This window comes from Prionailurus bengalensis, chromosome D2, assembly GCF_016509475.1.
Source record: "Prionailurus bengalensis isolate Pbe53 chromosome D2, Fcat_Pben_1.1_paternal_pri, whole genome shotgun sequence".
NCBI classification, from domain to species: Eukaryota; Metazoa; Chordata; class Mammalia; order Carnivora; family Felidae; genus Prionailurus; species Prionailurus bengalensis.
The window spans coordinates 55,109,486-55,132,927 of record NC_057351.1 but is presented as its reverse complement, the minus strand read 5'-3'; the positions used below and the strand labels follow the sequence as shown (position 1 = coordinate 55,132,927).

Sequence of the window (23,442 nt, the reverse complement as noted above, 5' to 3'; positions counted from 1 at the left end):
TCCCCCCACTGTGGAGCAGACAGCATCCTCCAGGCACCATGTGAATTTCTCAGGCTCTTGCACCTTTGGCCGCAGACCCTTTCCTCATTCCCCCACAATCCTAACAGACTTAGTCATACATACTTAAGACTTTGCTGAAATTTGGGGAATGGAAGGAAGCACAACACAGAGCGATTTATATTTGCTCCTAGACAAGGTTTCGTTCAGCCTCCTGGATCCTTCTTCAGGTCTTCCGTGCTTTGCTCCCAGCCATAGACTATTTCAAGGGCCAGCTCACCTCTGCACTATAAAAATCCCTGGAGAGGTCAACCTGTAGAGGGACCAACAACCAGGAGGCCCCAGAAGACAGGAAACATCCAGTAGCAAAGCCCAAGGCCTATATACCATATCCTCATTTTCCTCACTTCCTGGAATAGAGTCTTTGCAGGCTGAGTAGCAGCAAGGACAGCCAGGGACAGGGATATAGTCCTGTCCCAACGTCACCAAATGGTCCTGGCCAAGTGGCTCTGTGCCAAGCAGATGCAGTCCCTTTTTACGTTGCTGCAAATGTGAGGGGCGTGTCTGTCCTGCACCCCCTTCACTGATACTCTGCTTTAGCAAACTATGGCTCAGGAAGAAAGCACGTGACTATAAAATAAATAAAAATACACAGGCATGGGGTAGTCTAAATCCACACAGAGAAAAGTCCAGAGTCTCACAGAGGAGGGACAGTCTAGTAAAACCCACACCCAAATTAAGTTATTGAAGTGACCACTCAATTTATTTGTCTGAAACTTCACCCTTGAATGCTTGAGAACTTTTCCCAAGCATCTATTTGCTTAACTTAGGCACAACTAAAAGGCTCACAGCAAGGGGCTGGGGGGGGGGGGGCGGCATATGTTCAGAGGGTGGTCTCCTGGCCAGTAAAGTCAGCACCAAGGAAATTGTTAGCAATGCAAATTAGCCGACCCACTACAGACCTACCCAATCAGAAGCTCTGGGGGTGGGTTCACCATTTTCAGAGCCCGTCAGGTGATTCAGGTGCAGTTTACAGTGGGAACCACTGGTCTATCAGATTCTAAAGTAAACCACTTCCTTGAAGGCAAAAAAAAAACCTGCTGCTTACTTTCAAACAGTGATTTTTTTCCAACTCAGTACATTGTGGGATCTAAATCCTCTGAGGTCCAGGTTCAGCCCGGGTCACACTACTTCAGAGTATTGTTAAATAACTAAGGTTGTTGACATTAATTCAAAAGCTTGAAGAAAATTTTTTAAATCAATGACAAAGGAGAGAATGTATAATTTGATTTGGTTTATAGCGAAATAAAATTGTAATTATTTATATAATGTATTCACCACTGTAAAATGTTGAAATAGCATGCTACTTAAAAAATACGTTATTGGGTGCCTGAGTGGCTCAGTCAGTTGAACATCCAACTTCAACTCAGGTCACGAGCTCTGCGTTGGTGAATTCAAGCCCTGCATTGGGGCCCCCTTCAGATCCTCTGTCCCCCTCTCTCTGCCCCTCCCCTGCTCCCTCTGTCTCTCTCAAAATAAGTACATTTAAAAAATATACTATTGACATCTTTTAAAAAATATATTAGATGACCTTTGTTCTTCGTTCATTTTATTTTGTTACCTGTACGTGGCTGTCTCTTCATAATTTAAAGAGTAGAACATTGTGCTCCTATTATCCTTCCGCCATCCATGGAAAGATATCTCTGAAAGGGCTAATCAAAGAGAAGCTTTTTTTTTTTTTTTTTTTGCCTATTTTCACCTACACGTGACTTCTCACAGTGAGACCGCTGGTATTTAAATCTGGGAACAGTCCAGCTGCACATGCCTTTGCATGTGCTTTATGTTGTAGTAGAGGGGAGAAAAAAAGGGCTCCAAAGACGTTACCAGAGAGCAGGAAAGCTGTGCATCAGGCAGCGTGTGAATAGTTGATAAAAGGAGCTGAGAGCATCCCCAGGTCTTCTTGGTTTGGCGGACACTGTTTTTCCAGGTAACAGACACTTGGCTGCTGAAACAGCAGTCTGTGAGCCTCAAGTGTTGTGTGAACGAGAGGAGAGGGAGGGGAAAAGTTTTGAACACAAGAAGCATAATTTATGAAGCAACTGATTATTTTAATAATCTATAATGAGGGGCGCCTGGGTGGCTTAGTCGGTTAAGCGGCCGACTTCGGCTCAGGTCATGATCTCGAAGGTCTGTGAGTTCGAGCCCCGTGTCGGGCTCTGTGCTGACAGCTCAGAGCCTGGAGACTGTTTCGGATTCTGTGTCTCCCTCTCTCTCTGCTCCTCCCCCGTTCATGCTCTGTCTCTCTCTGTCTCAAAAAATAAATAAATAAATAAATGTTAAAAAAAGATCTATAATGAAAATAACTTAAGAAAGGCCAAGAAGTATCAAATACCAACTTGAGCAAATGACAGAATTACATGAAACTCTTTTGCAACAATTTACACCTGTTTGTATACACCTGCAGCAAAGTTGCTTATACAAATCAGCCCCTGGCTCCCTCTTACTCTGTCTGTGTCTCCTGCTGACAAATTTCAGACAGCATCCTTCACTCTGGCTCATCTTGTCCTTAAACCTGGTTAAGGTTTAATTTAGTCTAAAGGCATTCCGTTCAGTTACATCAGCTTACAGCGGGAGATGCCCTCTGCTCTGCACTGGAAATGATTACATTGCTTCCCAATCAAACCATTCCAGCTTCGCTCTCTGTGTCTCTTTCTCTTGTGCCTGGACATCTTATCTCCCATTTTCCCTCATTCCTCTGTCTCAGAGATTCCCTATAGTTCTGCAGGAAAAGGAGATGGGGCGGGGGGAGTGGTAGGCACAGGTTATATGTGAACAAACTCTAGAATCCCGAGGAGTTCCGAAGCAGCTCAAAGGTCGAGCTTTAGGGACCCTCTGTGTATATCGGTTGGGCAGGTGGTCCTCCTTCACCCTCATCCATTCTCGTCTCCCTGCTGCTGAGCCTGGTGCTCTGCTGAGTTCTCATATGAGTAGAATCCGTGAGCACAGCCTCCCTAACTGGGGATAGAAAACGCGATCTCATTTCCTTTGTTACCCAGATTACTGCTTGGCTCCCACCCCTCCCCACATCCCAACATGGGTCCCTCAGTTCTGAAGACAGTTCCCCAAGAAGTAGCCTAAAGGATGTCCTAGAAGAAGTTTCTCTTCTGCTACTCCACCTTCCAGCCATGTTCCCTGTGCACTCAGCTCTTCACGCCATGGAACACAGCCTTGCCCACAGCCCAGAGGCTGCAACAGGATAAACAGGATACCGCTGAACATTCAGGGGCAATGGAGAGGAATTGTCTTGGTGCAAATGCCTAGTGATGGTGCCCGGCATGGCTCTTCTCAGAGCTGGAGCCCAGACCCAGCCTCAGGTTCCAGCCAACACTCCACCCTTGTATCCATCCCTCCCCTCCTCTCCACCACTTCAGTGGTTGTTCTTCAGTATTAGTTCCTAACAATCATTAGATGGAGAAGGGGAGAGAACTCCTTAAGATCCCCAGGACGAGTTCCCATTCCTTGTTTGAGAACTTTCCTTTTCCCAAAATAGTTGAGGGTAAGAGGGTCCATCCCTACCCGGTAAATCTCACCCCACTCCTTAGTGCCCGAGGGCCCCTCAGTAAACAACTACAGCAGAACAGCAACCTAGATGGGTTAGTTAGCCTTAAATTAACACTTAGTTGCAGACGCCAACCGGCTGGCCAGGCAGAGGCCCCCCCCACCCCCCACCCCAAGCCTCCTCCCTGCTCTAAACTCCTCCACCCACACTGAAGAGTTTTGCAACATGTGCGTCCTAAATCCGTGCTGAGCCAGAGATTATTTCCCCGTATTCCCCCCCTCCCCCCAGTCAACAGGGTTTTGGAGGCCTCTGCCAAGCTGAATTGTGCACCACTGTTCATATTACCTAACGCAAGGCCTAGCTCCGAGAGCAAGAGAAGTGTGCATGCAGGTTTGCGGGAAATAGGTTTCTCCAAGAGCGACGGCTGTGGACAAGATTTACGTTTTGATAACTATAGGGCCCAATCAGATGGTTTCCTCAGAACAAAGGAAAGGCTTGCCTGAAGGGTAAATTCGGCTATCCTACTCTTTCAGGGCAGAACCGTGTGAAATTATACATACATAATTTACATTTACATATAAATAGAAATAATATATTTTATATATTTATACACACCATTATTTACATATACACTATAATATGTAAATGTGTATTATACATAATATGTGAACATATTTATTAGATATATTTACATGTAAATATAAATATATATAAGTAACATATTTACATATATATTTTTTTAAGTCAGAGAGTTATTATGAAGGAAAAAACCATGGCCCAAGATTCCAACTTTTAACATTTTCCTCTATTTATGTATATAAAAACAGATAATAAAATGATAGATGCACAAGCTATGAACATTCAACTAATATAGAAAAATCTTCATTGTTTTTTTTTTTCAATGTTTTATTTATTTTTGGGACAGAGAGAGACAGAGCATGAACGGGGGAGGGGCAGAGAGAGAGGGAGACACAGAATCGGAAACAGGCTCCAGGCTCTGAGCCATCAGCCCAGAGCCTGACGCGGGGCTCGAACTCCCGGACCGCGAGATCGTGACCTGGCTGAAGTTGGACGCTTAACCGACTGTGCCACCCAGGCGCCCCTGAAAAATCTTCATTGTAAAGTGAAAGTCTCCTTTTTATAAAGCAGAAGCCCTCATCCCCACTCAAGCCTCCAGCCCTTGGTCTGCCATTGGTACAAGGGCACCCAGCTATGAGGACAAGTAGAGACTGAAATCTGTCTTTCGCTATTTGCCAAGTTGTGTGCCTGGCCACTGAGCAATGTCCATTCAGAAAAAAGGGTACCTTTTCCTAATTTGTATGAGGACGCTGTATTGACTTTGAAAACATTCTTTGAATAATTCCTGCATATCTTTCTAAAAAATTATGCACCTACCAGCACATATGAATGTATGTGTCCTTTGCAATCCCACAAAAAAACACAATACACATTATTCTGAACTTCCCTTCCTTTCTTCCTTTGTTCTTTTTCTCCTTCACCGTATTTGTGTAACTTAATAGGTATTGGGGATTTTCATGTATCAGCAATACTGATGTGTGCTTCTTTTTTTTTTTTTTCTTTTTTTTTAAGGGTCTGTGGTATTCCATTGTATGGCTTTATCAAAGTTTATTTAACTAGTTCCCTTTTAATGATTGATGGGCATTTAGGTTGTTTCCAGGTTTTATTTAGTGGGGAGGCAGGAAGGATTAGGGTTATTACACAAATAACATAGTACATAGTGGTATAGTTTTATGACCATGTTCAGGATGGCAAATCCCTAACAGTAGAATTTCTGGGTCAAAAGGCATGGAGTTTTTAAAATTTAACAGATATTGGGGCGCCTGGGTGGCTCAATCGGTTAAGCGTCCGACTTCAGCTCAGGTCACGATCTCACAGTCTGTGAGTTCGAGCCCCGCGTCGGGCTCTGGGCTGATGGCTCAGAGCCTGGAGCCTGCTTCCGATTCTGTGTCTCCCTCTCTCTGCCCCTGCCCCATTCATGCTCTGTCTCTCTCTGTCTCAAAAATAAATAAACATTAAAAAAATTTTAAAAAATAAAAAAGATAAAATTTAACAGATATTAATCATCACAAATTGCATTCCCAAGAATATCCATATTTTGGTGCGCCTGCCACCCCGCCCCAGGGTATTATCACATTAAGTTTTGCCAATTTGATAAGCAGAACATATCTCATTGTTGTTTAGATGCAAATTCCTTAAAAAATAAGTCATGTTATCTGTTAGCCACTTGTCCTTTTCTGTTAGCTGTATGTTCACGTTTTCCCCATTTCCTATTGAATTATTCATCTTTTTTTACTGAGTCATAAGATTTCTTTGGAAATCAAAACACGTAGTCCTTATTGTTCTTGTGTTGCAAATATTTCTTCCAGCACGTCATTCATCTCCTGATCTTGTGCATATTCCTTTTGTTCTACAGAATTTCCAAATGTGTAGGCAGTCAGATTCATTAATCATTTTCCTTATGGCTTCTGTGTAGGTACAACTTTCTAGTGACAGTTTTTCCAGATTCAACCTAGTAAAGTTAACCAAGAACTCTTGGGCCTGATTTCAGCCCACCTGTCCTTCAAGGTAGCCCCATCCTGGCAGTGCAAATGCTCTAAGGACAATAAGTGATGAACAGTGAGGTTTTTCAGAGGGCTTTTGCCTCCCGTGTCTCCTAAAAATGAATAGATCTGGAAACCAGAATTTCTCTTCAGAGCCCAGACATTCAGGGGACAGGGACACGGCCCAATGACCACGTTCCTTACATTATCAGTCACGCTTTGCTTTACTCAAGTAGCAGATGGTCGATTAAATATGATACGATTCTCACTGGGGGCTTATTGTAGGGTTTTTTCTCCTTTTTGTATTCCCTTTTGACTTTAAAAAAAAATCAACCTATTATTAATATTTTATGTTTGATTTTATTTCTTGCAGGCAACTTCAAAAGATGGTCCATGACATCAAGAACAATGAAGGTGGAATAATGAACAAGATCAAAAAGTAAGTTAAACTCCATAGCACTGTATAAGCACTCATTTACATAATTAACACATCATCCCAGCCTGTGCTAAGTGGAAGAAGACAAAGTTCTCCGTTACCTGAGTGAGGAGTTGCAACCTTTTTAGCATGTAACCCTTTCTAACTCGTGGCCAGAGTCCATGGTGGTCAGATCTATGTTCAGGAAACATGGCAAATGAACAGGGTGATGCTCAGGGCCCTTTGCTTTCCTCTCTCATTGCAGTAAAAGTGAGCTATGCCACTTAAGATGGCAAATGTCAACAAAGACCTTTATAGAAACAGGAAAATCAGCTTCTGTAACTATGTAGTTAAGGGCCACTAGGACATGGTTGGAGAAATCCGAAAGAGAAGTTACAAGAACACAGCCCTAGCATCTTTAGGATGCCATACCTGTTTTCCATATTTCAATTTTTGTTTTTTCAGTTATAGCCTTAAAATGGAGTTAAAAAATTTTTTTTTAATCTTTATTTTTGAGACAGAGAGAGACAGAGCATGAGCAGGGGAGGGGCAGAGAGAGAGGGAGACACAGAATCGGAAGCAGGCTCCAGGCTCTGAGCTGTCAGCACTGAGCCCGTCGTGGGGCTCGAACTTGTCAACTGTGAGATCATTACCTGAGCCAAAGTTGGAGGCTCAAATGACTGAGCCACTCAGGCACCCTTTTAAAACAAATTTTTTTAACGTTTATTTATTTTTGAGAAAGAGAGAGAACATGAGCAGGGGAGGGGTAGAGAGAGAAGGAGACAGAGAATCCCAAGCAGACTCCGTACTGTCAGTGCAAAGCCCGATGTGGGCCTTGAACCCACGAACTGTGAGATCATGACCTGACCAAAGTCAGATGCTCAGCTGACTGAGCCACCCAGGCACCCCAAAATAGTGTTTTCAGTTGGCATTTGGAGAAGGAAACTAGAATTCCAAATCTTCCTGCACATCAGAAACTCTTAAGTTTTTTTAAAAAAAGAAAATAAAAATTGTACATATCTATATTTGTCACTCAAAATCTAAGTTAAGAGGAAAGGGGAGATGGTATTCCACTAAGTTTTTGTTTAAGTTCTTTTTTTCAGAAAATGAAAGTAGTAGTCATTCACCAGAAAAGAAAAAAAATCAAAGAATTCAGAATTGCATAAAGTCAAAATCTCCTCCTTCCCCATGCCCCACATCAACCCACTCCAGGGCAATGGACATTGTCATGAGTGAGTCTGGTATAAATATCTACATGTATGTATTTTCACACGCACATACATATATTGACATAGATGTAGCACTTACCTATACATACATACGTTTTCATCATGAATGGTGCTATTCTCCATAAAGCATTCTACCAACCTGACTTTGCTTAGTGGTTTTACTTAATGTTATATCATGGATATCTTTGTTTGTTAGAATGTAAAAATAAACCATATTCCTTTTTGAATAGCTGATTAATAGTCTGCTATAAATCCATTATCATTCATTTAACCAGCTATGTATTGGTGGACACTTTTTATTTTTTATTTTTTTAAGTTTTATTTATTTATTTTGTGAAAGAGAGTGTGTGCACACATGTGAGCAGGGGAGGGGAGAGAGAGGGACAGAGAGAATCCCACGGGGCTCAATCTCACAAACTGAGATCATGACCTGAGCCAAGATCAAGAGTCAAAGGCTTAACTGACTGAGCCACCCAGGCGTCCCTGGTGGACACTTTTTAAAGAGAGGGAGATGTGGCAGTTTAAACAGGCATATTCTTGGAGGGCAATTTGATAAGATCAATCAAAATTTTGTGGCCATTGCTTTCAGTTTAACTGCCATAAATAACATTTCAATAAATAGTTTTTGTAGACTTTGAGTATAGCAGAAAGCTAAATTCCTGAAATGAAATTTCTAGATCAAAGAAGTTACGCCCTTGACATTTTTGTTGATATTACCAAATTGTTTTCCAAAAATTTTGTACCACTAATAGTGTATAAAAGTTCATTGACCTATACCTTCGGAACAGAGTATGTTCAGGGGCATCTGGATGGCTCAGTTGGTTAAATGACCAACTCTTGATTTCAGCTTCACAGGTCATGATCTTGTGGTTCCTGTGTCCCAGCCCCACACTGGGCTCTGTGCTGACGGTGCGGAGCCTGCTTGGGATTCTCTGCCTCCCTCTCTCCCTGCCCCTCCCCTGTTTGCACTCTCTCTCTCAAAATAAATAAATAAACATTAAATATATATGTATAGATTATATATAATATAAATATATGATATATATTATATATATATAAAGAACAGAATATCTTCATTCTTTGGTCTTTGCTAAACTCGAAAGAAATCATGTTTTATGGTGTTTTTAGACTATAAAATGTAAATGAGTCTCAATATGTATAAGTGATTATCATAAAATCGTTAAAACGGTCTGCTTGTGGGGAACTGGTCATCTCCTAGAGGAGGAGACTTTGTCTCCATGTTCTGTCCTGTGGCAGGGAGAGGCATGTGATTATTTTCATTTAATACTTCTGACACATACAGAATCTCACTGAAATGAGAGAAGCCTGCGAGTCATTGTTTTAATCACTAGCAATTCTAGATTAATTATCCCACAGTTGCTAGTTTTATAACACACGACTTTTCTTAATAATATGGAGCCTCTGTATAAAATGTCTCTCTTTTCCATGGTCGGTCATACTTACACAGTAGCCACGGAGCTCACATATTTTCAGACAGTTTCTATTTTTTTTATGCCCATTGTTCCCAAAATGCACTTGTACTTGACAAATGTTTCTTCTCAGCTTGGGAAATCTGGCTGCCATAGTCATTACCCTGGGTGAAGTCAGTGGCCCTTTGGTTCTAAGGGACCTGCAGTTAAGCTCTTACTCGTTGCCAGGCAACAGGTGCTACCTTGAAAGGAGGAAGCACGGTTGAACACGCTGGTTTCCTAACACAAGACCATGACAGAGTTGTCACTGGTTCATGGCCAAATGAGAAAATACGGACCTTGAAGCGTTGGGGGTTGGCATGCAGCTGCCAGCTGCTGAGTGAGGCCCAAACCACAGCTTTTCTTCTTGGTCTGTGTTCAGTGACCAACAGCCCTTTCCTGAGTCTGTCCTTTATTCGGAGATGATAACCTTCATACATTTGGGGATATTAAAATGCCCTTTCTTTTCTTTAATGAAATGATGGCAATAATGGGGAATGGTTGGTTTTCAAAATTTTTCTCTTTCAGGAATAGACCTGGTACCATTCCTTGTTTGTTTTTGAGGGTTCTTTTCCCCTATAACACCGTGGATCATCTCTGTCTCTGGACCTCATCATACATCTAATGATAATATCTTCCCAGCACACCCTGTCTTGCCATGAGAATTGAATGAAATAATTGATCTGAGAACCTTGGGGCAAACAAAAAGCAGAATTTCTATGCAAACATAAAAATTGTTATTTTTGAAACATTACAATTCTGGTTTATCAGGCTTATTTTTTGTAATCAAACATGAATTTCTGTGCTGCTTTTTTCCCCCCAAGGAATGAAATATGTTTTGCATGTAATGGTTACCTTATATCCTGCCTCTGTAAAAGGATGTGATGTTTTAGTAAATAAAAGCTACTGGATATAGGTTCTATTTATATATTTTTAAACTTCTTTAAGCAAATCATTCTTAAATAAAATGGGCAACTATTAGTAAGAATAATAATTTACTAGAAATAGAATGGGAGGTGGTGTCAAAACTTACAAAAAGCCTAAAAATTGGGGTATATTTTTAAAATGTAATTTTAAGTTTCTTCTTGTAATGAGTAGGGAAGGATTGTGAATATTCAAACATTCTATATATGCCTAAAGATACTAAAGTAGTTTTGAGAGTGCTTGAAACAGTTCAACTTCTAAGTAAGCTAAATATCACAGTCCCCACCCGGGAACACTCACTGCTCTCTTATTTGGCTTTTTTTTTTTTTTAAATAGTGCAAAAACAGTGTCAGTCCAACCTACAACCAAAGTGCTCATTATAACTAATATTTTTCTTGTTGTTTAAAGCATTGAGGTATTTATTTCTTTTAAGTTTATGTTTTGAGAGAGACAGAGACAGCATGAGTCGGGGAGGGGCAGAGAGAGAGAGAAAGAGAGAGAGAGAGAATCCCAAGCAAGGCTCCGCGTCGCCAGCACAGAGCCCCATGCGGGGCTCGAACTCAGAAAACCGTGAGGTCGTGACCACAGTAGAAACCAAGAGTCAGACGCTTGACTGACTGAGCCACCCAGGCGTCCTGCATTGAGTTATTTATTAAAACAGAGTTCATCTTCTATTACCATCTTATCAACCAATTAACAATTTTCTTCCCTGAAGCTCTGAACTCAGGTGAATATTCCACCACCTGACTTCACCTTTGCCAAGTCACAGCCCCGTTGTACACTGGGGAGATGAGGGAGCTAGGAGACCTCTGATCAATGGCTTCACTACATTTATAATACATTTGGTCTTTCAATGTGATGGGTCCAAAAGAAGCCATTATTCTATTAGTTATCTGTCTGTTATCTCTATATTTGCTTATATTATGGGCCTTGACAACAGTTGTCCTACCCACTGACCGTTTGTCTAATGGTTGTTATCTATAGGCTGAAAGTCAAAGCACCTCCAAGTGTTCCTCAAAGGGACTATGCCTCAGGTAAGAGTATTTCTAAAATACTTGGACTCTTGACTAATTTCATGTTCATATTTAATTCTGGAAAAGGGAACTAGGTTCTACTCATTTGAAAATAAAAGGTGCCTATCCTAATGCCCAAATCTATTAAGCATTTGACTATAGTGGAGATGTAGTAATCCATTCATCCATCCATCCATCCACTCATCTACTTATCAGACATTTATTAAGTATTGTCCATGTGCCAGGTACATACAAGGTTTTAGGTGGAGATACAGTGCTAACCAAGAAAAATATAGTCTCCACACTCATAGAATTTATAGCAAAGAAGAGTATCCATTCATGATCTAAAAGCAATTAGGGTTCAGGGTGATGGGGAAGCACAAAGTTTTATGAAAGTCCTTACAGCAATGTCTAATCTAATCTGAGGTGGAGGTTGTGTAGGACCCAAGCTACCCAAGTCTGGTGACTGACCTGTTGGACCACTTTCCAGAACTCACTGGGTCACAGAGTGATACAAACATATATACATACATGCCCCGTCCTGACCTTTGAAATCTACCCGATCAAAAGTCAAGGGAGCTGCTTAGTGAACAAATGAGAACAAATTCATTCTTCTCTCCCAAGTTCTAAACAAGAAAAGAAAACAGACTACACCTGCTAAGTAACCCAAGTTTTGGTAGGTAAGTCATGGAATCATGGAGTGTCAGGTTTAAAAGGAGCCCCAGGGGTCCTACAGCCTGTATCCAATCCGGTGCTTACACCTGCTCCCCCCACCATGCGCCACAAGTGAGGTCCACTTTCTGTTTGGACGTTTCCGGTGGTGACCTCCCACACCTACCTGGGCCTGTCAAGGGCGGACAGCTCCGTCAGGACACAGATGCAATCCATTTCCTAGTGGCTCCTTAAGTGTGTCCTAATGGCCACACAGCACAAGTCTGTAAACACCAAATAAAAGAGAAATCGAGTGGGTCTGTGCAACGTCAAGGATACAATTAGGAAATTAGGTCACTTGAAGGGTTTCTTCTCTGGACTCGGTAACTCCAGGTGCTTCCGCTGTTGCACACATTCTTTGACTCGTTCAACAAATATTACACAAGTGTGCCCCGCGTGGTGCTCACGCTACTAGACATGGAGTAGGGAACAAACTATAGCCCCTGACCTTAAGGTGCTTAATGACTAGTGGGGAGCAGATAATAGATAAGAAAGGCAATAGGCAGATACTGGCCTAAGGTCACACTGCTAGTGGATTGAAGCTCCCTGGCCATTCCACAAACCCCTGAGCGGTCAGAACTGAACCAGGCTCCCCTCCCGGTGCCCTTGGGCCCTAATTCCCAGGGGCTGTTGTAATCATTCTCCTCCCACCACTGATGTCATGCAGGGAGGAGATCTGAGCAACTGCAAAGAGGACAGACCTCGGGACAAAGGAAGGTAGTCAGACAGAGATTCTTGGGCAAATGCCCACCACAGAAGCACAGGGCCTCCCAACCCTCTGGCCACCAAAGACGGGAAATATAACACTGCTCTGCCCTTGCCCTGCTGTCCTTACCGAAGCCAGCATTCACTCGATTTTTCGTCTCCCTGGCTACACTCTGACCGGTGGACCCCGCAAGGCTGACAGGGGGAGAGCGGCTTGCACCATCAGTCCTGCCTCGTGCAACTAAGAATAGAGGAATAAAACTTGGACTTGAAAGTCCTTTAAGGCTGGAAAGCCCTGAAAGACCACCCAACCTTAGCTTCTCACTTAGGGATAACTGGAGCCCAGACAGGCCAACTGGCTGCCCAAGGCCCTTACAGCCAGGCGATGGCTAAGCTGGGGCTAAGCCCTCCATGTCTGCATACCCACCCCGTTAACAGGGCTCTGGGAAGGGCTGAAGGGATATTCAGACAAAGGGACTTTCTGAGATGTTAGGTATTTAGTTGCAAATCACCTCTCCTAGCCAGCCCAAATCTGCTCCCCACATGGTCACATCCCTTTCTTCTCTTGGGGTACACCCAGTGGTCCTGGACTGTCCACCGGCTGCCTCCCCCACAGCTTCTGTAGTTCTGCTTTCTGTTCCTTCCCTGCGTCTGTCCCCACCACCACATCTAGTCCAGCCTCCTTCCCTCTTTCTTTCCTGCGTGCCACTGCGGTCTTCCCACTGGTTCCCTGCATCTCACCACCGGCTCTGCATGAGGAGAAGCTGGCAGGCCCAGTGGCCCAGCGCGTGGCCTCCAGTGCTGAATCAGGGCTACAACTGAGCATGTGTCAGACCCACAGTTTGGAGAGCGTGTCTCTCAATGCTGGTCTCTGGTGCTGCTGCTGATCTGGAACGGAAAGGCCCAATTCACACCCTTGCCTTCACCCCTTCCCTCAAGCTCTTGCCACAGAGTCCTTCACCGTCCTTCCCTTCCCATTCCCAAGACCCCTAGTCTGGTTCAACCTTCGTCTCTTTATGCCTGAGCTACTCAAACACCATCGTCATCAGCCTCCCTACCTCCAGCTTGTCACTGGGACCTACAGTGGCTTCTGTGGTTGGAGCGCCCCCTTGGCTGGCAACGAATCTGGTTTTGTTTTCTTCCCTGACTCTCCAGGGCAGCTCGTTCACTCCAGGCACCTCTGTGCCTTATGGATGCCCCTTCTAGCCATCAGCCAAGCCCTGCTTCTGGGGCTGACACACAGGCCCCAGCCTTAAGAGATGGAAGGAGGATGCCCTCTTTCATCTTCATTCTGTCCCTCAAGTCCTGCTCGTCCTTCAAGGCCCAGTTCAGTCCCACTGCCACCACACAGCCTCGTGCGAGCTCATGCAGCACCCTTCCTGGAGCTTTCCCAGCATCTGACCATGATCCCAGGTGTAGGGACATTTGTCAGGAAAGTTTACACTGCCCTGGGTTGTCATCAGTGTGATACATGGTTGCCCTCCTAGACTCTAGGTCTATTCCCTCCATGGCTCAGTGAGAAGATCTTGGACTTTGGGGTCCTTTAGCCCTGGGTTAGAATCCTGACTGTGGCCCCTAAACACTGTGAACCTAGAACAGTTTAAAACTTCCCTGAGCCTCAGCTTCCTGCTCGGAGATGAGAATGCCGACCTTTCCTTCAGGTTATTATGATCATTAAAGTAGATTGATAGTCACACACGGCTCCCGTTGAGCCCTTACTCCTATCAGGCACCCTTCTGTGCACTTTCCCTGGGCTATTTCATTCTTTCAAAGCCCCATAATATAGGCACTATTAGTCATGTCCGTTTCAGTGACGAGAAAACAGATATCCAGAGGTTAAGCAAGCTGCCTGTCACACTGCTAGCAAATGGCAGAATCGGGATTTTGATCACGGCAGCCTGACCTGAGAGCCCAAAGCTCAAAACCCCAGTGTGCACACTGAGGTGGGGTCATCGTGGCGTTCTCACATGTCACGTAGTGCTGTGCCCACAGGCTTGTGGGGTGGGGCATGTGAATCACAAAGCCTGGGCCAGGCAAGGGGAGGAGTCCCTCCATTGTGTGGCGTGGGATTGTGACACCGTAAATGGAGCACAAGCCAGAAACACGACACAATAGAAAAGGCTTTCCCTAATAAGGAGGCTGAGCCAGCATCTCAGCTTCCTGCCAGGAAGAAACCTGCCAGGTTCTTGCGTGCAACCTTACATCTCAAGTTAAACCACCCGGCCCGTATTACGCTTGTACTTACCCTCCTGAAAACATCACCCTCTATACCTGAGGCTCTCTGGGGTCCATTTCTAAATGGTAACCATACTGTGCGGTTGCCATTAGAGTGAAATAGAATTGGTATTGTTTTGAGGGTTTACTAAGACATTATCAATACCCGAGAAAACAATAAGTAACATTAATACATCATTTACTGTATGCCAGGCTTTGTGAAGCACTTCACATGTATTGTATTACTTGGTTCTCATAAAAACATGAGGCAGGCACTATTCCTACCCTTGTTGCCCTGGCGACAAATTGAGCTTTAAACAAAGTACCGGTCCACTGCCAAGCAGGTAGTAAAGAGCAGAGCCAGGATTTGAACCCAGAGAGCCTGGTTCTAAAACCACAACCAACCATATTAGGAGACTCACTGAGGTTCTGGACATCCCCTACTTTGGACCTAGCTCTTTGGACTCTCATGCTTTTCAGTCTGGGAAATGGCATGAGGGCTGTGATTTTATGAGTAAGAGATTGCAAGCTGCCTGTAGGATGGGTGTAGTGGGCGGGGCACCATCAGGTAACCTCTCCCCACATGATGATGCTTTTCTCTCTTTTCTGCCTCAGTGCCCCATGATACCTGCACCGGGCCATCCTGTTTCTCCTAGGCTTTATCTGAAGCCACAGTAGAGGGCCAGGCAGTTTACATGAGATTTTAGCTGCAGGAGCCAACACAGGTACCCCGGCCCCCAGTCTACCCCCCACATTCACCAGCCACGTGGCCTCAGACAGGTTTTGCAGACTCTCTTAGCCCCAGTTTCCTCGACTGCAAAAGTGAGATCATAAAGGCACCTCCCACAAAGCGCTATTTTGAGGATAATTGAGAAAGTACACTTATCCTAGCACTGAGCACACAGGAAGTGTTCAATAAATGCACTCTATTATTATTATCCTAATTTTCATTCATTCAACTCATTCATTGGTTCATACTTTTATTGCTGCGCAGGATTACAAATGTCAAGGGTCATCCAGATACAAAGGCAAACTAAATAGGCCTTGCTTTTCAGTATAGAGAGACACAAGCAAATGAATCACAGCATAGGGCAGAATGCAGTGCCTATGTCGTCAGGGTGCCAGCAGCATCTAAGAGGGAGGAGGAAGGAGTCCCTCCCAGAGGGAGGAGTAGTGGGTTATAACCTGAGGGACTGGGGAAGATTGTATGGCAGAGGTATGACAGGGCTTTCCCAGGAACAGGGTCTGGGGGAACAGCGTGAACGGAGCGGAGAACCACCAAAAGTGCAGGCTGGGAGGAACATGCTTCCAGTATCAGTGAACGTGGAAGGCTGTGCGAGAGAAGTCCAGAGAGGGACAGGAGATGAAGGCATTTGATGTGTTGACACAGAGCCTTGACTTCACTCCATAGGGAGCTACTGATGATTCTTGAGGAAAGGAGCAGGATAATTCAAACTGTATTTTAAGAAAATGACTAGAAACAGTATGAAGTATGTGTGGGAGAGGAAAGATAATGGGGACAGGAGAAGGAGTTAGACAGCTCCTGTGAGTACTTTGAGCAGTGTCTGACCACAAAGTGGACCCTGGGTCCCTGAGAAAAGGTTCGGCAGGCACGGCTGATCAAGGCAGGGAAGTGTGATTTATAACATCAATTTATAAATGTTTCTATTTTAAAGGTCGAAACAAAAACATTGTGGCCCCTTAAGTGCTGATCTTCAATTATCCCCAAACTTAAGGTATTAGAAACCTATTCCCGCTCAGTGCCAGGTATTGGGAAGAGGACTTAGTCATCTATTCTTCTGGAGTTTCTTGGAAAGCCCCAGTGGTTGCAGTATACTCTAATTTGGTATACATGAGGCCAAATCATAATTTAATAAATTTTTTTTTCTGATAATGTCAAAGTTTGACCCATTATTTGGCTCCTAGAAGAAAGCTCTGTCTTAGCGCCTATCACGTTTTTCCCATGAGAGGGCGTTGTTACTGCCACAGTTTAAAATCCGGCCACTCTGATCTAAACACCTCCTTCAGGCCCCCATTTTTTTTTTCAATATATGAAATTTATTGTCAAATTGGTTTCCATACAACACCAGTGCTCATCCCAAAAGGTGCCCTCCTCAATACCCATCACCCACCCTCCCCTCCCTCCCACCCCCCATCAACCCTCAGTTTGTTCTCAGTTTTTAACAGTCTCTTATGCTTTGGCTCTCTCCCACTCTAACCTCTTTTTTTTTTTTCCTTCCCCTCCCCCATGGGTTTCTGTTACGTTTCTCAAGATCCACATAAGAGTGAAACCATATGGTATCTGTCTTTCTCTGTATGGCTTATTTCACTTAGCATCACACTCTCCAGTTCCATCCACGTTGCTACAAAAGGCCAGATTTCATTCTTTCTCATTGCCATGTAGTATTCCATTGTGTATATAAACCACAATTTCTTTATCCATTCATCAGTTGATGGACACTTAGGCTCTTTCCATAATTTGGCTATTGTTGAGAGTGCTGCTATAAACATTGGGGTACAAGTGCCCCTATGCATCAGTACTCCTGTTTCCCTTGGGTAAATTCCTAGCAGTGCTATTGCTGGGTCATAGGGTAGGTCTATTTTTAATTTTCTGAGGAACCTCCACATTGCTTTCCAGAGCGCAGGCCCCCATTTTTAATGTGCAATTCTTTTCCTTGTGCCTCTTTGGACTCTACCCAGATCTGGAGTCAGTAGCCTGCCATAGCAGGGGCTAGAAATGGCAAGAAAAGATTCTAGAGAGGCTCTGGGGATTCAGGGACCATTCACTGGGCCCTCTAGCCATGGCTGCTCAATGGGATGCCTCTATGGGATAGTCGCTGGAGCCACACTGCCCTCTGGACCTGTGCCTGGTTGATCTGTACATAGCTGAGTAAATTGTATTTAACCTCTAATGTCAGCGTATGTGATGGGATGGATGCTAAGCTTCTCATTCTCTAAATGTGTTTTGGAGTAAAGGGGGTCAAATATTCTCCTTGGCTGTCATAATTCAGATCAATTTTATTCTTGAAGATCCTCAGCTACTTGAGACCTGTTATATCCATTTTTACACTGCCTGCAGAGCCGAGGACAGGACTTGAACCCTGGAGCTCAAAGACAGTGAGGCAGTGTGACATTGGAGTTCAGAGCATGCACTTGGAAGTCTACCTACAGGGTTCAACTCCTGGCTCTATTATTTACTATCTGACCTTGGGCAAATGGCTTATTTTCTCTAGGCCTCAGTTTCCTCGTAAGGTTTTGAGGGAGCTAATTGAGTGCAAAACTCTGATGATATTGCCCAGCGTGTAGTAAAGCACCGGGTAAATTGCTTTTCAATAAGAAAGTCAAAGTTAGAGCTACAGAGAATCACAGAAGTGACCCCATAGATCTTAAAACTGAGGCCCAGAGATGTTAATTGTCTTGCCTACCCTCCAACTAGTTAAGAACAGAGCCTGCATGAGAGTTTTGGTCTATCTGACTCCCTGTCCGGTGCTCTTCCTACTATACCATCCATGTATTGATTCAAAGGAATCCTTAGAAGCAGCATGGTACGGATTGCAGGTGCCTCCCGGATCGTTCTAAAGTCCCAAAAGTGTTCCTTAACAAAAACGGACATGGTTCAGATGTACTGTTTCTCTGCTCAGTGGAACGTCCCTTTAGGCTTTGAGAACTGATTTTTTCAAAAAAGAGGAGTCGAAAGTGGATGAACACGAGGTATGTGTAATAACCGTTCAAGGCCAAGGAAACAGGACCAGGAAGCCCAGGGGCAAGGAAGGTGGGCGCAGGGAGCTTGGGGACAGGGTGGAGCTGAGGTTGACGCTTGTGCTTTCTGCTTCCCACATGCCACTGCAGAGGACCTTGCTGACGAAGAGGAGCAGTGGTCAGATGACTTTGTAAGTATTTGCTCCTGGGATCAGAAGATCATCCTTTCCGCCAGGGTCCGTGGGAGGCCTTTCGAAGGGCTTGTTTCTGAATTACATGCTCATAGTCAGCTGCACATCCCAGCAGGGAGATGGCTGGGCTGGAAAGGCCACCTACAGACAAGGCAGCAAGAACCTCATGATGGCTGACTTGACCTAGCACCCCCATGTGCCAGGCTAAGTGCTTCATCGGCATTACCTCATGTGAGCTTCCCCACAGCCCTGTGTGCAGGCATTCTTATCCCTGTCTTCAGTGCTGGTATTCAGAGTACTAACCAGCACAGCCAAAACACATGTTAGAATGTTTTTTAAATATTTCCATATCAGTTGACAAATGCCTCTGCCCTGAATTCCTCAGTGTCCCATCGCTGCCTGGGCCTTATGCAGGAGCCAAACATCAAAAACCAACATCAAAGAGTGAATGCCTGGCGCATCAGGGGGCCTCTGGGACACTCTTTAGGGCCAAGTCGGGACCTGAGCCATGCTAGTTGTCAAACATTGTGAATATCAGTCCTGCTCATTCTACAGGTAAAGAAACCAAGGCATGGAGAGTTTAAGTAACTTGCAGTTCCAAAATTCCAACCCAAGCCCTCAGGTCTCAAAACTTGGCTTTTAAACTCTAAGGTGCTTGCAGTGACCAAGAGGACAGTAGCAGATGCTGGGGGCCACAGACTGAGCAAGGGACCTGGCCGTGATGATACGGAAGGTGATGTGTCAGAATTAACTGTCAACCTCTCCAAGGTGGCTCTGTAGCCCACAGGGCCCCAGTGCTCACTGCTCTCTTGGGTGAAGTCTTGTAGGGACAAGACAGCCTACAAACTTTTTTGTAACAATTATTCCTCATTTGTATCGAATTCATCCAGAATGTTAGCCTGCTCCACTCTGCGTGTGTTTTATCTGGACAGGATCCAAGAGGGCCTCCACACAACCACACACCCCCTTTTACAGATAAGGAAACCAAGGCTAAGAGAATGAAAAGGACTTGCACACGGAAATTCAGTTACTCAGTGGCCAGTGTAATGAGAGCCCAGGACTTCAATCCAGTGCCCAGAACTGAGTCTGAGCCCAGCTCCATCCACACTGTGTACACCACCTGGAGTATATTCAACGTATTATGAGACAGGAGTATCTCCCTTCTCAACTGCAGAGCGAAGATTTGTAAAAAAGAGGGGATGACAGGGGTTCTCTGCAGGTCAGCGGGGCGTGCAGTTCCTCCCCGGGGCCCCGCAGCCGCTGGTCCTTCCGAAGCGCTGCAGCTGCGCCCCCTGCTGGCCGCACGCGCCCAGCCACGTCTGAAACAAAGTTGAGAGCTGGTCCACAACCACAGGGAAATCAAGAAAATGGAGCTCGCAGGCTGGAGAAAAAGAGCACATGGTAGGGACTTAGAAAATACAAATAGAGTCAGCCTGGAGAGGAGAGCGTGACTTGTGTCCCAAAGCCAAACAACCAAAAACTTAAGATACCTGCTGTAATAAAGATTGAGTAAACATTCACTCACAATTATTTTGACCTTATTGGATTCCTATTGTACACAGAATGAAATCCAGGCTTGTAGCCTCCAGGCCAGATGAAATCCAGCCCCCGCGGACCCGTCCGGCCTTCCTTGCACCACCACCCCCAGCAGGGCCTTGTCCATTACGGCCCAGATGCACAGATCTGCCCTTAGTCTCACAGCAGGTCAAGGTCATGCCTGCTTGGCAATTTGACTCACGGACCTTGGGCAGCGGAAGGAAGAGGGAGGAGAGGAGAAACCAAAGGGCGTCCCCATTCTCCCTCATTTGCTCTGCTCCTTCTTGTCCTTCAGGCTTGGCTTAAACGTCTCCTTCTCAGGAAGGCCTTTCCCGCAGCCGAGGTAGAACCCCTCCTCCCATTGCTCTTGAGGTCGCAGCCCAGTCCTCATGGGCGTTACAGTCTGATGGGCAGCCCCGTGTCAGCGTGGGCCTGCCAAGAGCAGCTGACGCAGAGGCGCCCCTCCTCAACCTCCTCTGCCTCTTCGGCCAGCCTGGTCCTCTCAGTCAGGCTGCTCTGCCCAAGGGGCTGTGAAGACCCCTGTGTCCTTCCCAGGAGGCACACTGCTCCCCAGCCTCCAAGTGATCAAGTCTAGGGAAGCCCGGTGCCTGCTCCGATGAAAACTGAGACAAAGTGGGCCGCCTGAACTGCCTCCCCCTCCCAGGCACAGGCGTCTGGGCGCCTACTGATTCCTTCACTTTCCAGATGGTTATGAAGCACCCGTTTCTCAGCGCGTTCACTGCTGTCTCCCTGGGATGCTGCAGCCACAGGGACAGGCCTTTTGGTTGCCCAGGATGAGGAGGGGCCCCGACCACTTCAGGCTGGCTAGATGAGACTTTCAGAGCCGGGTTCTTGCCTCGGGCTGCTTTTCTGCTCTCACTCCACCTTCCAGGCGGCCTGTTTGAGAACAGTCACTGCTTCTTCAGAACACAGAACAGCCCCAAATTATTCAACTCCTCATGCCTCAGTTTCTCTCATATGATACTGGTAAAGGGTAACTGAGGTATGCAGTACATGGAAATGTTAAAATAATCGTTATCATTCCCATTATTCTATTCACCTTAATTTCATATTCACGGTCAGGAAGGATTATTGAGCCTCACTGTCTGCTGTTACTGAAACAGGGGTTTGGGAAAATCCCCCTACAAGACTTCTCTTACCTCCCCGCTCCCTGTCCCTTCCTGACTCTTCTGCTTTAGGACAAGGACAAGGACCCTCCTTGAGCCCCTCCTTCCTTCTATTCTCTCCCAATTCTCCTCCACCACCTTGGGAAAAGTTCCCTTTTCAGCCGCCTCTCTCTCTCCCTCTCCTGCTATTCACCCTCTCCCTCTCCTGTCCTCTCCTCCATGTCCCTACAGACTCAGGAGGAAAGCGGTCCTCACTCACTCGCTCATCCATTCGCTGCAAACATACTGCGCTCCTGTCCTGTGCCGGTCCCTGCCACAGGCCCCGAGGAGACAGCAATGAAGGAACCACTGTGTTTGTGTCACACTGTACCTGCGTCGCTGTTGTGCGATTGCAGGTGGAAGGAGACAGGCCGAAAGGCAGGTGCATCATGCATTCATTGGAAGCTCATGTACGAATCACGCAGTGTGTCAGGCGGTGTGGACAGAAGATCTCTTAAGTCTTGGATCAAATATTTCCTGCACGGGAATATGCATATGGGTGTAGTATGCCTAAGCGATCTCTGAACAAAATGCCCAAGAAACTAGGAACTGCACCTCTGGGGAGAAGAACTGAGAGCCTGGGAAGGAGACTTGACATCCTTTTGAACTATTGCTGTGTGAATGTATTTCCCATACATATTGAATATTCAATATTCGATCATTTCAGTGAAGACTTAACTAAAATTTATCTTTAAAACAAGAAAAACAAAAAGAAAGAGAATGGACTCCGGGTCAGGTCGAAACCTAGCCCCTGCAGCTTATCAGCTCTAGTAAAACACACACACACACACACACACACACACACACACCTCATCTCCTCGAAGGTATCTGTATATTCTATGCAAACCTTTACCCTTTCATATTAATCTTTTTCCTCAACCGTCAGCATTCATGGTAAACAAAACCTATTGGTTATTCTATTTTATTGCGTCCTTTTTCTGTCTTCTAAAAATGTATTTTATCTCCGACTGTTCTTCTTTGCAGACACACAGAGTTTCAGCCACCCTTCCTGTTAAATGGTCCACATGCTCCCCCAGGATAGTGGTTCAGGTGATAAATTCTGGAGGCAGAAAGACCCGGCCTCAACCCCAGCTTTGCCTCTGATGGCTGCCCAACCTTGCTTAGCCAACCCTTCCAAGCCTCGCTCTCTGGTCCCTACGCTGGGGGAGCAGCTCCCGCCTCCTAACGCCAGAGCTGTCGCGATGGCTGAGCACAGACAGGGCACTAAGCATTCGGTGTGCATTTGCAGGACAGCGACTATGAACACCCGGACGAGCACTCGGACTCGGAGATGTACGTGCTCCCCGCGGAAGAGACTGGGGACGACAGTTACGAGCCGCCGCCCGCCGAGCAGGAGACGAGAACCATTCACCCAGCCCTGCCCTTCACCAGGGGCGACTACATAGGTGAGGCAGCCCCCCCACCCCCGACCCTGGGTGCCCAGCCTGCCAGGCATGGGGGAGGGGGGTCGAGCCGGGCTGGCAGGACGCTGAGTGCCTCCCACCCTGACCACCCCCACGTGGGTCATCTGCTCACTCAAAGCCAGGGAGCCCCAGATGGAACGCTTGCCTGGGGGAGGGGGAACGCTATCCCTTCCCAAGTCTCCAAGGGTAAAAACGGGTAAAAGACAAAAGGCGCATGCCCTGACGGTTGCCCCCGCCCCATCCCAGCCCAACTCCAGATAATCCCATGAGAAATCAGCCCTGAGGTTAGTACCTGCTTCTTTTGGGGTTTCCTGCACACAAGGTTCTGGAATTTCTTTTGAGACATCTGTGCAGAACGAGGATGATCTTCAGGGATCCCAGTATCTGCCAATGGCCCCGTTCCTTCATGCCCACCCCTACGCAGGCAGCCCACACTCTGAGTCTAGACTGTGGGTTTTCAGCAGGGAGTGGAGGTGGGTGAGGAGCTCTAAGTGTGGAATCAGCTGTAGGTTAAATGGGCACAGCTCAGGTGTCGCCTCCAGACCTGAGTGTGACTCTTAATGTCCCCCAGGAAGAAGCCTGGGTTGCAGGCGTCTAAGTTCAGCAGAGGCGTGGAGGGGAGTGTGTCT

The 23,442-nt window shown here is 45.8% G+C and overlaps 1 protein-coding gene across 2 annotated transcripts in view; it reads left to right on the top strand.

The window, feature by feature from the left end:
• The window catches only part of BLNK (B cell linker), a 78,244-nt gene that overhangs the window by 20,473 nt on the left and 34,329 nt on the right, over nt 1-23,442 (top strand). Inside the window, exons 2-6 of one of the 2 annotated variants that reach the window (XM_043597111.1) lie at nt 6,491-6,556; nt 11,139-11,188; nt 18,647-18,687; nt 22,374-22,439; nt 22,639-22,795. In XM_043597111.1, the coding sequence (XP_043453046.1) occupies nt 6,491-6,556; nt 11,139-11,188; nt 18,647-18,687; nt 22,374-22,439; nt 22,639-22,795 (380 nt within the window). The remainder of the gene's footprint in view (nt 1-6,490; nt 6,557-11,138; nt 11,189-18,646; nt 18,688-22,373; nt 22,440-22,638; nt 22,796-23,442) is intronic. The other variant, XM_043597112.1, reaches the window with a different exon arrangement.